Below are 17,545 nucleotides of genomic sequence, written 5' to 3'. Positions count from 1 at the left end.
TTGGATTCATAATTATGTACACCCATAAAGGTATTGAGCAGTAATAACGAAAATAAAAACAAATTCTGGAAATTACATGAAGTTATAATTTCATAATATGAGAGTTGTAGTAGAATCATGTAGTCCCCATCAATATGTAATGTGATTTTGGTGGCCTAATTATGTACACCCATGAAGTTATTGAGCAGTAATAATACCCCCCCAAATTTTTTAAAAATCTGAAAATTATATGAAATTATATTTTCACAAAATAGGGGTTGTAGTAGAAGCAAGTAGTCCCCATCAATATGCGGTGTGATTTTGTAGGCATAATTATGTCCACATTGAGCAGTAATAACGAAAATAAAAACAAATTCTGGAAATTACATGAAGTTGTAATTTCATAATATGAGAGTTGTAGTAGAATCATGTAGTCCCCATCAATATGTCATGTGATTTTGGTGGCCTAATTATGTACACCCATGAAGTTATTGAGCAGTAATAACGAAAAAAAAAAAAAGGATGAAAATTACATGAAATTGTAATTTCATAATATGAGAGTTGTAGTAGAAGCAGGTAGTCCCCGTCAATATATGATAATATTTTGGAGGCATAATTATGTACGCCCATGAAGTTATTGAGCAGTAATAATACCCAAAATCTTTTAAAAAATCTGAAAATTACATGAAATCATATTTTCACAAAATAGGGGTTGTAGTAGAAGCAAGTAGTCCCCATCAATATGCGATGTGATTTTAGAGGCATAATTATGTACTACCATGAAGTTGTTGAGCAGTAATAACGAAAAATTCTGAAAAATTGTGAAAATTACATGAAATTGTATTTTCATAAAATAGGGGTTGTAGTAGAAGCAATTAGTCCCCATCAATATGCGATGTGATTTTGGAGGCATAATTATGTACTACCATGAAGTTGTTGAGCAGTAGTAACGAAAAATTCTGAAAAATTGTGAAAATTACATGAAATTGTATTTTCATAAAATAGGGGTTGTAGTAGAAGCAATTAGTCCCCATCAATATGCGATGTGATTTTGGAGGCATAATTATGTACTACCATGAAGTTGTTGAGCAGTAATAACAACGAAAAATTGTGAAAAATTGTGAAAATTACATGAAATTGTATTTTCATAAAATAAGAGTTGTAGTATAAGCAGGTAGTGCCAATCAATAAATGATGTGATTTTGGAGACCTAATTGTGTACACCCATGAAGTTATTGAGCAGTAATAACAACGAAAATGAAAACAAATTCCCCCCGATGGTGGGGGAAGATGCCGGTCCGATCTGGCAGACCCAAACGTATTGTGAGGGTTTGCTGGGAACGTCTGGCAGAATCCCCTGTCAGAAGGAGTTTCAACTCCCACCTCCGGCAGAACTTTTCCCACGTCGAGTCCGAGTGGACCATGTTTCGTGCCTCCATTGTTGAGGCGGCCGATCGGAGCTGTGGCCGCAAGGTGGTCGGTGCCTGTTGTGGCAGCAATCCCCGAACCCGCTGGTGGACACCAGCGGTAAGGGATGCTGTCCAGCTGAAGAAGGAGTCCTATCGGGCCTTTTTGGCCTGCGGGACCCCGGAGGCAGCTGACGGGTACCGGCTGGCCAAGCGGAATGCAGCTCTGGCGGTTGCTGAGGCAAAAACCTGGGTGTGGGAGGAGTTCGGGGAGGCCATGGAAAATGACTTCCGGACGGCTTCGAGGAAATTGTGGTCCACCATCCGACGTCTCAGGAGGGGGAAGCAGTGCACCATTAACAATGTTTATAGTGGAGATGGGGTGCTGCTGACCTCAACTCGGGACGTTGTGGGTCGGTGGGGAGAGTACTTCGAAGACCTCCTCAATTCCACCGACACGCCTTCCACTGTCGGTAGGGAGAGTACTTCGAAGACCTCCTCAATTCCACCGACACGCCTTCCACTGAGGAAGCAGAGCCTGGAGACTCTGAGGTGGGCTCTCCTATCTCTGGGGCTGAAGTAACCGAGGTAGTCAAAAAGCTCCTCGGTGGCAAAGCCCCGGGGGTGGATGAGATCCGCCCGGAGTTCATAAAGGCTCTGGATGTTGAGGGGCTGTCATGGTTGACACGTCTCTACAACATTGCGTGGACATCGGGGACAGTGCCTCTGGATTGGCAGACCGGGGTGGTGGTCCCCCTTTTTAAGAAGGGGGACCAGAGGGTGTGCTCCAATTACAGAGGGATCACACTCCTCAGCCTCCCCGGGAAGCTCTATTCAGGGGTGCTGGAGAGGAGGGTCCGTCGGAAGGTCGAATCCCGGATTCAGGAGGAGCAATGTGGTTTTCGTCCTGGCCGTGGAACAGTGGACCAGCTCTACACCCTCAGCAGGGTCCTCGAGGGTGCATGGGAGTTTGCCCAACCAGTCTACATGTGTTTTGTGGACTTGGAGAAGGCGTTCAACCGTGTCCCTCGGGGAGTTCTGTGGGGGGTGCTTCGGGAGTACGGGGTACCGAGCCCCCTGATAAGGGCTGTCCGGTCCCTGTACCACCGATGCCAGAGTTTGGTCCGAATTGCCGGCAGTAAGTTGGATTCGTTTCCCGTGGGGGTTGGACTCCGCCAAGGCTGCCCTTTGTCACCGATTCTGTTCATAACCTTTATGGACAGAATTTCTAGGCGCAGCCGAGGTGTCGAGTGGGTCCGGTTTGGTGGCCTCAGTATTGCATCTCTGCTTTTTGCAGATGATGTGGTACTGTTGGCTTCTTCAAGCCGCGATCTCCAACTCTCGCTGGAGCGGTTCGCAGCCGAGTGTGAAACAGTCGGAATGAAGATCAGCACCTCCAAATCTGAGACCATGGTCCTCAGTCGGAAAAGGGTGGCGTGCCTTCTCCGGGTCGGGGATGGGATTCTGCCCCAAGTGGAAGTTCAAGTATATTGGGGTCTTGTTCACGAGTGAGGGTAAGATGGAACGGGAGATCGACAGGCGGATCGGTGCAGCGTCTGCTGTGATGCGGACCCTGTATCGGTCTGTCGTGGTGAAGAAGGAGCTCAGCCGAAAGGCGAGGCTCTCAATTTACCGGTCGATCTACGTTCCTACTCTCACCTATGGTCATGAGCTGTGGGTCATGACCGAAAGAACAAGATCTCGGATACAAGCGGCCGAAATGGGTTTCCTTCGCAGGGTGTCCGGGCTCTCCCTTAGAGATAGGGTGAGAAGTTCGGCCATCCGGGAGGGACTCAGTCGAGCCGCTGCTCCTCCGCGTCGAGAGGAGCCAGTTGAGGTGGCTCGGGCATCTGATTAGGATGCCTCCTGGACGCCTCCCTGGTGAGGTGTTCCGGGCATGTCCCACCGGCAGGAGACCCCGAGGACGACCCAGAACACGCTGGAGAGACTATGTCTCCCGGCTTGCCTGGGAACGCCTTGGGATCCTTCCGGAAGAGCTGGAAGATGTTGCTGGGGAGAGGGAAGTCTGGGCTTCCCTGCTGAAGCTGCTGCCTCCGCGACCCGACTTCGGATAAGCGGGAGATAATGGATGGATGGATGGATAAAAACAAATTCTGAAAATTACATGAAATTGTATTTTTACAAAATAAGAGTTGTAGTAGAACCAGGTAGTCTCCATCAATATGTGATGTGATTTTGGAGGCATAATTATGTACGACCATGAAGTTATTGAGCAGTAAGGACGACGAAAAATTCAGAGAAATTGTGAAAATTACATGAAATTATATTTTCATAAAATAAGAGTTGTAGTATAAGCAGGTAGTGCCAATCAACAAATGATGTGATTTTGGAGACCTAATTGTGTACACCCATGAAGTTATTGAGCAGTAATAACACCACAAAATAAAAATAAAAAACCTGGAAATTACATTAAATACTATTTTCACAAAATTAGAGTTGTAGTAAAAACAGGTTGTACCCATCAATATGTGATGTCATTTTGGAGGCCTAATTATGTACTACCATGAAATTATTTAGCAGCAGCAAGAACTAAAAAATTGCTTTAAATCTTAAAATTACTTGAAATTGTATTTTCATAATAAAAGAGTTGTAGTATAAGCAGGTAGTCCCCATCAATATGTGATTTGATTTTGGAGGTCTAATTCTATACTATCATGAATTTATTAAACAGTATTTAACAACAAATCTTTCTGAAAAATGCAGAAAATTGTATTTTCATAATATAAGAGTTGTAGTATAAGCAGGAAGTCCCCATCGGTGTGTGACGTGACTTTTGAGACCAAATGATTAACACTCATGAAGTTATTGAGTATTGATACAAACTCCCCCATTAAAATCTTTTTTTTGCGGTGAGGTGAGACAGGGGTACACAAAATGAGGGTTGTACTGTAACCAGCTGGAGATCTTCTGTGTGTGTAATTAAAGAAGAAACACGACAATTAATAATGACTTTCTTTATTTGATATAGTTTGTTTTCTTGTCGGCGATTGCCAATTGTTGACGGTCCCTGGGCACTGCCTCCGCGTCAGCCCTTCATAAGAAACAACGACATATTCCTCGCTTCGATGACAATCAGATGTGCTAAAAATCAACTCATATCAGCTTGTAGCTCGTTGGCTACATCACTGTGGTTAGAGAGAAGCATTGTTTGTGTTTTAAAAATGTTTCTTTATTACGTTATTGGACCGACAACTCCGAATGTGCCAATCTGTTGCTAACTTTACCGGACTTAACAAGGGAGTTTTTCGCTCGCGCACTGCTTTTAATGACAATGTTTGAGCGAGGCATATGTATTCCAAAAGACAATATACACGTGGTATCGAGCTTAGGCTGGGCGATAGGACCGCAAATCAATATCACGATAAATTGGGAGGTTTTACATCGACAAAGATAAATTCACGATACCCCAAAGGAGGTAGTATGGCTTGTTAACAAAATGATAAACTTAAAAAAATAATTAGATTTATCACTAATAAACAATTGCAAATATTTTCCGGACTATAAGTCGCAGTTTTTTTTCATAGTTTGGCCAGGGGAGCGACTTATACGCTGGAGCGAATGTGTGAAATCATTAACACATAGTTGCAGTAGAACATGATTATTACTGTCATGGCGTGTTAGTGCTGACTTGTATTTATGATGATTTGTCTCCCTCTGCAGGCGCTTTAGTGTAATCAAATCTGTCCCCAATATTTTTTACTTCTTATTGGCAGATTTAATCACGCCACCTTCAGTTCATAGTTCAAGTAGTCTGCTAAGCGACATGTTATCTTGACGTGTTTACAGCCATTTTACAGCTTGGTCAAGCTGCAGAGGGACACAAAACATCATAAATACAAGCCAGCACTAACAAGCCATGACAATTACCTCTATATTAATTTCACATGTTATTGTAACCCACATAAAGAAACATAAGATAAATCCTTAAAGCTATTAAAATGCATGAATAATTTAAATGGTTAAAATCTAATTAGTAATTAAAATAGTATGATAAAAGACAATTTGACTGTCTATCAATCCATCTATACAAAATTGTGTACTGTTCTGGCGCCGTACCTGCGTGTATGGTCTTGCATCATTAGTCAGCCACACACACACAAAGAGAGAAATTACGACCGAATACATAAATACTTTTGGAGACTTGGAAACATTCTACATGGTCGGGGATGAATAAAAGACTTCTTTAATCGATCTACAACCGTTTTGGTGAGTTTAAAGTCTTTCTTGTAATGCTACACGTGTGGATGTTAGCTACATTTTACCATTGTAGCTCGGTGAAAATGATGTGTACTAAGCGCACTATTTTATAAATTAAATTTATATGTACACATTTATTTGCGTTACGGGACAGAGACAACTTGGATTCCGAGAGGGGGTGGAGCGACTTATACTCCAGTGCGACTTGTATATGTTTTTTTTCTTCTTTATAATGCATTTTATGGCTGGTGCCACTTGTACTCCGGAGCGACGTATAGTCCGGAAAATACGGTACTGTCAAATGAAAGGTAGACAATGTTTTACATCTTTTTACCAAACATTTTAAATAGTGCCATGACCCATGTGCAAAAATGACAGTGTAACACTGATGATTAAAAGCAACAGGGGCTTAACTTGTCCGTTGTGATAGTGACACGGTTCTCTTCTTTGAGGTCCCATGCGAGAGCATCAGCAGGGAAGTGTGCTGCCTATCCCAGCTGTCTTCGGGCAGTAGGCGGGGGACACCCTGAATTGGTTGCCAGCCAATCGCAAGGCACACAGAGACAAACAAACATCCCCACTCACAAATACACCTAGGGGCAATTTAGAGCGTCCAATCAACTTACCATGCATGTTTTTGGAATGTGGGAGGAAACCGGAGTACCCGGAGAAAACCTGCAAAAAACATGCAAACTCCACACAGGGAGGCCCGGAGCCGGGATCGAACCCACGACCTCTGAACTGTGAGGCGGACGTGCTAACCGGTCACCCACCGTGCCGCCCAGGTTAAGTATCATGGTAAAATAAAATAACCTAAATGTATTTTTCTTTGGGTCATTAATTTCAATAATTAAAAAAAAGAAAAAAAATCCTTATATATCGATATCGACCAATATGAAACACTTATATCGTGATATACTTTTCAGTCATATCGCCCAGCCCTAGTACACATTAACAAAGGAGACTGATATACCCTCAAGTATACCATTCACCGTTATAAATCTGCCCTCCTCATCTTTATATGTTGATGTTTCACTGAAATTAACTTGGCGATATATCAAAATTGCCATGCCTCTTCTTCTTCCAGAGCTATGAGATGAATAATACAGGATTTCTTTAATTTCTGATGTTCATCATCTGATAAATGTGTTTCTTGTAATAAGGCAACTTGACATCTAAAGTGTTTGAGCTGTGATAGTACTTTCCGTCTCTAAATTGGGCTATTCAAACCCCTCACATTACAGTTTATAGCTATCAATTAATTCATGGCTTGAGAATTAATGTATTAATTAACAACATAAGAAGATACTTGAACATAAGGAATGCAAAAAAATGGGGTAAAGTCCCTAGCCACTATATTTAAACAGCGAAAAAACACAGTACAATTTAATGTACTTTGTGTACTCCCATTGGGAGGTTTAGAAATCAAACACATTTGTTTAGCCTTAAAAAGCGAAACAAACACTGATGGAGCTCAGGCCCCAGCAGACCCAATAAAGTTAAATAAACTGACTAATACAAATTAAATACAATTATACAAAAATAATAATAATAATGATAAATGAATAAATAAATGCAGGATATACAACATTCTTACACCATATTGAGCAGTTATGGACAATTGGGGAAGGGAGTCAATAATAATGAAAAAATGAAAATTAAATAATTAAATGGATTAACAAGAAGACCACTGTGAAAGCATTGTGTTTGCAATACAATCCATGCTGGTCTTACAACAAAATAAGCAATTATAAGTAGACCCTTCCACCCCTCTGTACAGTATATACAGGAATGCGATACTTTACATAACTCCCAGTCTTCTATCTCCAAAAACAGTTGCAGATGGGAGGGGGATTTAAGAAAAATAAATAAAATAAATAACTAAATAATTTAAGCTTTTTACTAGATAAATGTTTTTTTAATTCCGTGATGCCTTGAGAGAAAAAAAAATCTGTTCACATTGCATTGTATGCACCCCTTGCTCGCAAAAAAGAAACAAAGCAAAAAAAAAAAAAAAGCTGTGACTAATATGACCTCATTTCATATCCGTCAGATGCACAGTACCTTTGGATTAAGCTTCAGTCCCAGTAAGAATAGCAAAGCTGACGTATTCACTGAGTTAATCTTTTGACTTGCCTGTCCCTATGAAGAAAAACCCACCGCTCTGCCTCAGACCTATGCACACTGGAGGAGACGTCGTGCCTGTGTAACTGTGTGCGCTTGTTATTAGTAGGGATGTAGAAATGTATTGAAAATCAATATAAAATCGATAATATCAATATAAATGATGAAAATATGCATCAATGTGAAAAAAAGAAAAGAATCCATTCGCAATGCTATGTTAACAATTGCTGCCTCTCATGTCCGCCTGCTGCAACGCACATGCGCAGTAGTGGTAATCCGGGTCATCCGTCATGTAAACAGAAGCATTCTAAGCATTGTGGGTAATGGTGTCATGGCTACCCGAGTTAACGTTAACAACAGAATCCCAAAGTCCGGGGGTATTTGACAAAATCAATTAAAACAATGTAAATCTCCCTTTCATAGTAACACGGCGGTGATAAACGGGCATCTAAAAAGGAAGCATGTTGTGGTTGATGCCCGATTTCATTTATGGCACAGGGACAGTCGTTTCTGGAAGCGAGCTAGTTAGCACACACAGGCTATCGTGTGCGTCTGAGTGAACACGCATGTCCTGTTGGGGTACGCTGACATTTTTTAGGGTCTACTACGAATTACGGAGGCCCGAGTCAGCAAATGCACGTTTATTACAAACCAAAACAGTTTCTGTATACCCGCAAGTTGACATCAAACAGCGAGAGGATATGCGCTGCCTCACGGTCACTTTCACAATGAGTTGCGTTGAGGAAATCCCACTACTTAAAGTTAACACTGCATGACTTATTTTCCACTAACCCTTAAAGTGCGTGGGACACGAAAAAAAGTTACCCTAAAAAAACATTTTAAGAAGGAGAACAAGTACAAATAATAAGATTCCAATTATTATTTTAGTGAAGAAGCATTGAAAATACCTCAAAGATGCAGGAAACTCGATATTTTTGTGAGCTGGGAACGCCCACTGGCCGCGCCGGCGAGTTTGACCCAGTGCGTGCTGACGTCATGGGGAGCACTGTAGTCAGCTCAAAGCAATGGCGAGCTCTCGGAAAGTACAGTATTGGTTGCTCGGTTTTCATTTTAATGAAAGAATGAAAGGACACCCAGACATAGTATTGTCATATTGCCATCTTGTGGAGAGAGGTAAACCATCTCTAACATGTTTTTTATTCAATCAATCAATCAATCACATTTTATTTATATAGCACTTTTCATACATAAAAATGCAACTCAAAGTGCTTTAAAACATTCAAAGCAAAACATAGAATTATCTTCAATCAAAAGAAAAGATAAATTATTTAAAAGTTGTTGAAAGCCAAACTAAAAAGGTGTGTCTTGAGCTTCCTCTTAAAAATATCAACAGTCTCTGCAGACCTGACATCCTCTGGCAGGCTATTCCAAAGGTGAGGACCAAAACGGCTGAATGCAGCCTCGCCATGCATTTTGGTCCTCACCCTTGGAATAAATAAAAGGCCGGCGCCAGAGGACCTCAGGATCCGCGAGGGCTGGTATGATAAAAGCAAATCAGATAAATAAGATGGCCCAAGACCATTAACACATTTATAAACTAATAAAAGTACTTTAAAATCGATCCTGAAACACACAGGGAGCCAATGCAGCAATTTCAAAACTGGCGTAATGTGCTCCCGCCCTCTGGTTCTCGTCAGCACCCGAGCGGCTGAATTCTGCAGTAGTTGCAGTGGTGAAATGCTCTTTTTCGGGAGGCCAGAGAGCAGGGCATTACAGTAATCTAAACGACAGAAAATAAAGGCATGCATCAGCACTTCCGTGTTAGCCTGAGAGAGAAACGGGCGGACTCTGGCGATATTCTTAAGGTGATAAAAACCAATCTTGGTTACATTTTTAATATGAGGAATAAAACTGAGCTCAGAGTCAAAAATGACGCCAAGGTTCTTCACACAGTGTGAGGGATTAAAAATGTGTAGTTTTGGTAAAAGCTTCTCTCTCTGACCTTCGGGACCGATAACTAAAACCTCAGTCTTGTCCTCATTGAGCTGTAGGAAATTATCTGCCATCCATGACTTGATATCTAAAATGCAATTTAAAAGGGTATCAATGGGTCCTGTGTCATCAGGAGACACGGCAATATACAGCTGCGTGTCATCAGCATAGCTGTGAAAGCTGATGCCGTGTCCCCTGATGACATCCCCGAGGGGAAGCATATAAAGATTAAAAAGTAAGGGGCCTAAAATCGAACCTTGAGGAACCCCACATTTAATTTCATGAGTTTTAGAGGAACAAGTATCCATACTTACAAAGAAATATCGGTCTGTGAGATAGGAATAAAACCAGTCAAAAACAGTACCAGAGATGCCCACTAGATTTTTAAGTCTATTTAATAAAATTTGGTGATCTACTGTATCAAAAGCAGCGCTTAGATCCAGTAGCACCAAGACTGTGAGTTTTCTCACGTCTGCAGTGCACCTAATATCATTTAAGATCCTTAAAAGAGCAGTCTCCGTACTGTGGTTCATCCTAAAACCAGATTGATACTTCTCCAAAATATTATTTGTATTTAAAAAATGATTCAACTGGATGAAAACCACTTTTTCTAAAATCTTACTTAAAAACGGTAAGTTGGATACGGGTCTGTAGTTATTAAAAACGCTCGGGTCAGAACCGCTCTTCTTCAGAAGGGGCTTCACCACCGCCGTTTTAAAGGCAGCGGGGAAGACGCCTGTCTGAAGAGAGCAATTGACTATATTTAAAATTTGTTCTTCAAAAAATCCATAAAATGTCTTAAAAAGAAATGTGGGAATTGGATCCAAAAGGCAGGTTGTTGGGTTTACCTGGGAGAAAACTCGAACAAGTGTCCTTGCATCAACCAGGGCAAAACTTTCCAGTGTTTCCTCATGTAAATATGATTGTCCGGGTTTATTAAAACTTGTGTTTTGACGGGCTAAAAGACTGGATCTTATGTCATCGATTTTACTTCTGAAGTGGTCTGCAAAGTCCTCACAGAGAGCATCTGTTGGTCTCTGTGGGGACTTATTAAAATCAGAACTAGTTAAAAGTTCAAAGGTGGAGAAGAGAACCCTGGGGTTGTTTTTGTTGACTGTAATGAGGTTTGAGAAATAGGAAGATCTTGCCAGTTTTACTGTTTTATTGTAAGATTTCAGTTGTTCGCATAAAATTTCATAGTGTACTGTAAGTTTACTTTTTCTCCACCTCCTCTCTGCACTCCTGCATTTTCTCTTTGATATTTTGATAGCATTGTTTCTCCACGGGGGTACAGTCTTTGTTTTTGTTGTTTTAATTAAAAGTGGAGCTACTGAATCTAATGATGATTTAAGAGGTTAAAATTGTCAACAATAAGATCACAGGGTGCAGGTAAAATGTCAGCAGGAGTGTTTTTTAAGATCTCGATAAAATTTTCAGCCACCTCAGAAGATAGGTAGCGTTTCTTCACTGTTCTGACCGGGACTGCTAGATGGTTAAAACTGGCGATGTTAAAATAGACACAGTAGTGGTCTGACACTGCCAAGTCAACAACAGAGGACACACCAGCAGACAAGCCATAGGTTATAACCAAATCCAGGGTGTGTCCTCTGTTGTGAGTTGGCTGCAAGACGTGCTGTTTAAAATCCAAGCAGTTTAAAAGGTTTGAAAAATCTCTGGATAGTGGGTCCGAGATGTTGTCCATGTGTATATTAAAATCGCCAGTTATTAATATCCTGTTATAACTGGAATATAAAATGGATAAGAATTCTGAAAATTCTGTAATAAAAGAAGTGGAATGATGGGGAGGTCTATAGACGGTAATGCAGAGAATAGGGGGACTGCTAAAAACAAAGGCATGGTGTTCAAACGATAAATAGCTGCTAAAAATGATCTCCTTTGATAAAAGAGTATTAATAAAAATTGATGCAGTCCCGCCTCCTCTTTTGCCATCCCTTGTAGAAAATAAAAAGTTAAAATTCGGTGGGCAAGCCTCGTTGAGAGCAACTGGAGCATCTGTACCAAGCCATGTCTCAGACAAAAGTATACCATGTAAATTATTGTCTAAAATCAGGTCGTTTATGATAAAAGTTTTGTTTAAAAGGGAGCGCACGTTCAGCACGGCCAGATTAATTATTGTGCTGGACGTGCGCTCATGGTGGTACGAATGAGCAGTATTAACATATACTAGATTACCACTGTTAAAACCACGTTGTTTGTGTGTGCAAGGGAAGCGTCTGCCGGTGATGGTTTCAATGGGAAAATTGTCCGATAGTGGTAATGATAATGAGGGCCTGCAGGGGGAGCTAGTGAGGGTGGTGGTACTGTGAGCAGCTGGTATTGGCCTGTAAGTGATGGTAGTGACATTGTCATTGCAGCGTTTATGAGTAGAAGAAGAAATATGATTGGTAAACAAGAGTCAGCTGGGAGTGGAATTGGTTACGACATGGTGGATGTTAGCGGCTAAAATCTTGCTACCAAGAGAGTTCGGATGAACACCATCCGGCTGGTAAAAAGACGGGCGATTCCAGAATAGGTTAAAGTTGTCAATAAAAGCAAAGTCAAGGTGGCCACAAGTGCGTAGGAGCCACGTGTTCAAGCTTAAAAGGCGGCTGAAGCGCTCGGCTCCGCGAGACAATGCCGGCAAAATGCCACTCACCCAGACCGAGAGACCGCAGGTTCTTAACAAGGCAAAGAGGGCGTGAAAGTCTCCCTTCGTCTGCTCAGACTGTCGGCGTATTGTCTCGTTTGTCCCAACGTGAACGATGAGCCGGGTAATGGATGATGGCAGAGAGTCAAGAACACCCGGCAGGATGTTAACTATGTCCATGACTTTCGCTCCGGGAAAACAGCGGGTGACGCAGCCGGGATAGTGAGTACGTCTAATGGTGCTGTCGCCAATTATAACGGTGGTCGGTGGGTGACGTGAGGAGGGAACGCCAAGGGACTCACCACCGGCGGAAGATTCACGACCCCACTGTCCAGGATGGCTCCGCCGAGGCCGAGTGAAGACGGTGGATGACACCGATGAGTGTCGCCGATGATGCTGGTGATGACGACCACCCTTGTACCGGGACACCGCGTCCCGGAGCAGCCCGACGCGTGAGTGGACGGCCGTGTCACCGGCGGACCCGCCCAACATGGGGTTCCCGGCCGAGGTCGTCGCCGTGGGTGGCGGGGAATCCGAGGGAGCCCCTGGGAGCACAGCCCCAGCGTCGGACGCAGCAGTCGGTGTCTCCGACTGCTGTAGTGCAGTGATGGGAACAGGAGACTCACTCGCCAGGGCGGCGAACCGATTCCCCAGGACCAGTTGGGGGCGGTGGGGTTGCTCCCCGGCCCTCCGGCCGCGGGACACCACCTTGACCCAGGTGTCACTCTGCAACGGTGTCGAGCAGGATGGCCCCGGGCAGGCAATTGGATCCCACTTCGCCGTGTCCGAGAGGCCAGCCGCCTCAGCCGTCATTGTCGCCGACAGGATTTCACGAGCGCGCCTTCTCATGACCACCGCGGAGAGTTCGGGGAAACGGGTCGCGAAGCAAGAGATGACCGATTCCTTCTCATGGAGCTCCTCTGAGAGACGACGAATATCCCTTCTTAGGTCAGAGATTGTCTTATTTGCCTTCTCCAGCAGGCCATTGTGTTCGTCGCTGTCGTCTGAAGGCATTTTAATACACTAGCTCCAAGCTAGCCCCGAGCTAGCCCGTTTCCGTCTCACGCTAGCTGTATGCTAGTCCGCGAGATCAAGCGACCCAGAGATTAACAAAAATTTAAATAAATAAAAAATAAGATAAAAATAGTCTCCAAAAATTAAAAAGAGTAAAAACGCAACGCGCAGGTGAGGTAGATTCGAAGGCGAAAGTGCAGAAGTGCAATCGATACCATCCACGTCCAAACTCTGACGTGGCAGGAGAAACGCAAACGGAAGTGACGTTATTGTAATTTTCATCATGATATCAATACTTTTGTCTGTGCCAGGAGTAGGCTTGTCAAAAATAACGATACTTCGGTACTTACTCGATACTAAACATTTTGAACGGATACGATACTAGCTTGCTGTGGCATCAATATTACCGATACCAAACCACTGACAACAACAACAGCACTTTGCCAACGTCTGCTCCTAATGGTCTGCTGCTCCCGCACACACTGCCGAAGCCTGCCCCGTGCGCCCCTCTTTCCCTGCTCTGCCGAGTCCCTAGATAGCCGCGCGGAAAAGCTACGAACGAAGTACGACCAATTAAAAAAAATAAAAAATAAAAAAATAAAGTGTGCGCGCATGGCGCGCAGCCCCGGGCTCCTGCCACTGAAGCTGCGTCGCAGTAGCACGGAAGCTCATCCCCACTCGAGCTGCCGTGGTCCTCTCGGTCAATATTTCAAAAAACAAAGATGTTGAAATAGAGTAATATTTAAAAAATAAAATACAGGCCCTATACAGGTGTGGAGGTCTAAATCTTTTTCGCAAATCTGTTAAAACCTTCAATACAGAAATAGTGACAGTTAATGAAAACAGTTTAATACAGTTCAGTCGTGTAAACTGGTTCGTTTTCATTGACTGTCAGACAGTAGCCCCGATTAATTTTTTATCAGCAGTTATTTGCTTACTATTTTCTCTTGGATGATGGTGGCTATGAGTGGACGACTTTGTGTGTTTATGTTACTAGATATAAGTTGTAACCTCTTTTCTGAATGGCTTTCGAACCATGGTTGTCAAAGTGCTTATAAATAGAGCTGAGTTGAGTTGCGCTGCCATGCTTCTGCTCAGCAGGTGCAATGATGTCTCCCTCTTTTCCCTGTAAAACAGCATCTTTGGGGAACCGAAACAGGCTCGTGCCGTCCTCCCGTCGGTTCAAACAAAAGACACCAACACTACGTCTCGCATAATCCAAGTGAAGCAAAAAAAACAAAACTAATCAGAAAAGTACACACGACGAGCACACTTCACAGCCGCCAGCTAGCAAGTCAGACATGTCTCTCCGATACGTCATAAGCACCGCCCCTCTATTTCGGAGTGAAAATATCGAAAGCCGGAAGTGTTTGAAAGCGTAACGCTAAATCCATTAAATACACTGTTAATGTTTACCATTTCGAAAAAGCATTCACCGCGAGATAGATATTTTATGGTTTAATACAACATATTAAAATGTGTTCAATTCATGTCCCACGCACTTTAAAGGTTCTGTTCACAGTCTTGGGGAAGTTACTCACATATTCATTATTTTCAGTTGATTTAGGCTGTTTGAACATTATATTGCACCTTCTACGTCTGTCGTTTCTAACTATCAATCTAATTAATATGGTCATCTAAGATGCATGTTCACAATCGGAGGGTTACCATTTCTCTGCGCGAGGCACCTGTGACTCCTTCCTGTGCCAATGTAGTGCTGTGTGATCATATTACGACATGATACATAGTATTATTTAAAAATGGCAACCGTGCTGTATAACCCCATAGTTTTTATGATGTTATTAATGTGTGGGGTCGGTATTAGTGTAACAAATCTGCTGTCCCAGCCCCACCTACTCGGGCTTCGAAGCTGCGCCGTCACCGGCTTGGGAGCACGGGCCGTGAATTCATCGGCTTTCAAGGCTCCAAGGAAAGAGATTTTAATTATGTACACTCACGCAGCGCTAGTTGGCGTCCTTTCAATTGGTTTAGCTTTGTTGCTATGAACGTAACAGCTGAGTGTTAGTGCATGACTAATGGATTTCCACTTAATGCAACCGTTACACTGATGTAAAATTTTGGTCATTCTTGGTTTGGGTGGTTATGCCTGGAGACTGGAGAGGGATGAAGGGATGACGTCACAACGTCGCATGCACGTTGTCACAAGTGCAATCAAACATTAAAATGTCAGGGGCAAACATGAGCAAACTCATACATATAAAAATGTGCACCTCACAGAAGTCCTTTTTTCAGCCCAAGTGCATGTTTCAACATGAGTTCTAACATTTTTGTTTGGTTTTTCTAAGCAAAACAAAAGTACCGATAAGAATATGGTTGAGGCACCGGATCACTAAAATCTTATCGAAACCCATCCCTAGCCACCACTCAAAAAGGCAAGTCTTTCCACAAATAATGGATAGGCTCCCCCCAAAAAATGCATCTGTAAGTGAATTTCATTTATTTCATTTAAATTTATTTACACAACGTTAAATCAGAAACACAGTATTGTTTGTTTTACATTGTGAAAAATTGACTTCCTTTGAAGCTTTAAGCTTTTAAACGGGGGTCCAACAAATTTGAAAATGCCAAACAGTACGTATTAATCTTAACTCATCTGGCTCTCCTAATAACCTTCGTTATAAAAATGAACTGTAATGCCATGTGCATTGTCTTGTGCCTTGCAGATATCAGTGAATATGTTCATCCTCACATTAAAGAGGAAGAAGAGGACAAAGAGGTCCCCCACTTTAAAGAGGAAGAGGAGCAGCAGTCTCCTTCCGTAATAAAAGAGGAGGTACTAGAGCTCCCTTGCATGAAAGAGGAGGGAGAAGAGCCCCCATACATCAAAGAGCAAGAGGAGGTTTTCTGCAATTTCCCATCAGCTGGTGTCGTTCTGAAGAGTAATGATGAAAGTCAAAGTGAGGGGAGCAGAGGGGCGGAGCTTCCAAGCAGCAGCTCATGTCAACAAATGTCAACAGAGAGTGATGGACACCAAGGTGAAGGATCACAAGCAGTTGGCCTCCTACCTCCATTATCAGATAGTGATGACGTGTCATCACATGCTGCTGCTGCTTCTGATGATGATGATGATGATGAAGAAGCGGAAGGTGATATGACATGTAACACTGACAACAAATGCTGGAAAAAACACAGCCATTTAAAACACATGAGCACACACGCTGGTGAGAAACCTTTTGCCTGTTCAGTTTGTGGTCAAAGATTCGCTGATAAGTCACACTTAAAATTACACACAAGGATCCACACTGGTGAGAAACCTTTTGCCTGTTCAGTTTGTGGCCAAAGATTCTCTCAGAAGGGAACTTTAAGACGTCACACCAGAACCCACACCGGTGAGAAACCCTTTGCCTGCGTATTTTGTGGCCAAAGATTCTCTCAGAAGGGAAACTTAAAAAAACACACAAGAACCCACACTGGCGAGAAGCCTTTTTCCTGTTCAGTTTGTGGTCAAAGATTCGCTAATAAGTCACACTTAATATTACACACAAGGAGCCACACTGGTGAGAAACCTTTTTCCTGCTCAGTTTGTGGTAAAAGATTCGCTGATAAGTCACAATTGAAATTACACACAAGAACCCACACTGGTGAGAAACCTTTTGCCTGCTCAGTCTGTGGTAAAAGATTCTCTCAGAAGGGAAGCTTAAAAATACACACAAGAATCCATACTGGTGACAAACCTTTTTCCTGTACAGTCTGTGACCAAAGATTCTCTGACAATCGATACTTAAAATTACACACAAGGATCCACACTGGCGAGAAACCTTTTCCCTGCTCAGTTTGTGGTAAAAGATTCTCTCAGCAGGGTTCGGTCATGAGACACAAGTGTGCTGGTGACAACTGCAATGATCAAAAATTTTGAAATTGAAATGTTTAACAGATGAAGTATTTAGTATGAATTTTTTTTTTTTACAAAATCTGCGTTGTTTTATTCTATGTAGCATCTTTTACTTTGTCTTCTCTTTGTATCTACTAAATCCTCCTGTGGACAAGTGTTGAGAATTAGCACTGGTGCTCCATTTTTAAGCAATGTAGCACTTTGTAGAATGTTTTAGTGATGTCCATATGAAGTAAATTCATATTTGATTATATGGACTGTGAGGAAACTTTTACTTCTGAAAGTGTACATGTGATTCTGAATGAAATACAAATCATCAAACAGTGAGTCTTCTTTGTCACTGTTTGATAT

General features: G+C 42.5%; 1 protein-coding gene and 1 pseudogene across 1 annotated transcript in view; one reads left to right on the top strand and one right to left on the bottom strand.

Moving 5' to 3' along the window:
- Nucleotides 1-17,545, bottom strand: part of LOC147126947 (uncharacterized) — a 155,860-nt pseudogene that overhangs the window by 18,034 nt on the left and 120,281 nt on the right.
- The window catches only part of LOC147126956 (uncharacterized), a 40,652-nt gene that overhangs the window by 4,774 nt on the left and 18,333 nt on the right, over nt 1-17,545 (top strand). Inside the window, exon 3 of the mRNA XM_086022186.1 lies at nt 16,026-16,448. Within this exon, the coding sequence (XP_085878312.1) occupies nt 16,026-16,448 (423 nt within the window). The remainder of the gene's footprint in view (nt 1-16,025; nt 16,449-17,545) is intronic.

Source organism: Filicampus tigris, chromosome 22 (assembly GCF_054856515.1).
Source record: "Filicampus tigris isolate MCC_2025a chromosome 22, RoL_Ftig_1.0, whole genome shotgun sequence".
NCBI lineage: Eukaryota > Metazoa > Chordata > Actinopteri > Syngnathiformes > Syngnathidae > Filicampus > Filicampus tigris.
Note: the sequence above shows the minus strand (reverse complement) of the source record. Positions and strands in the feature narration are given on the sequence as shown.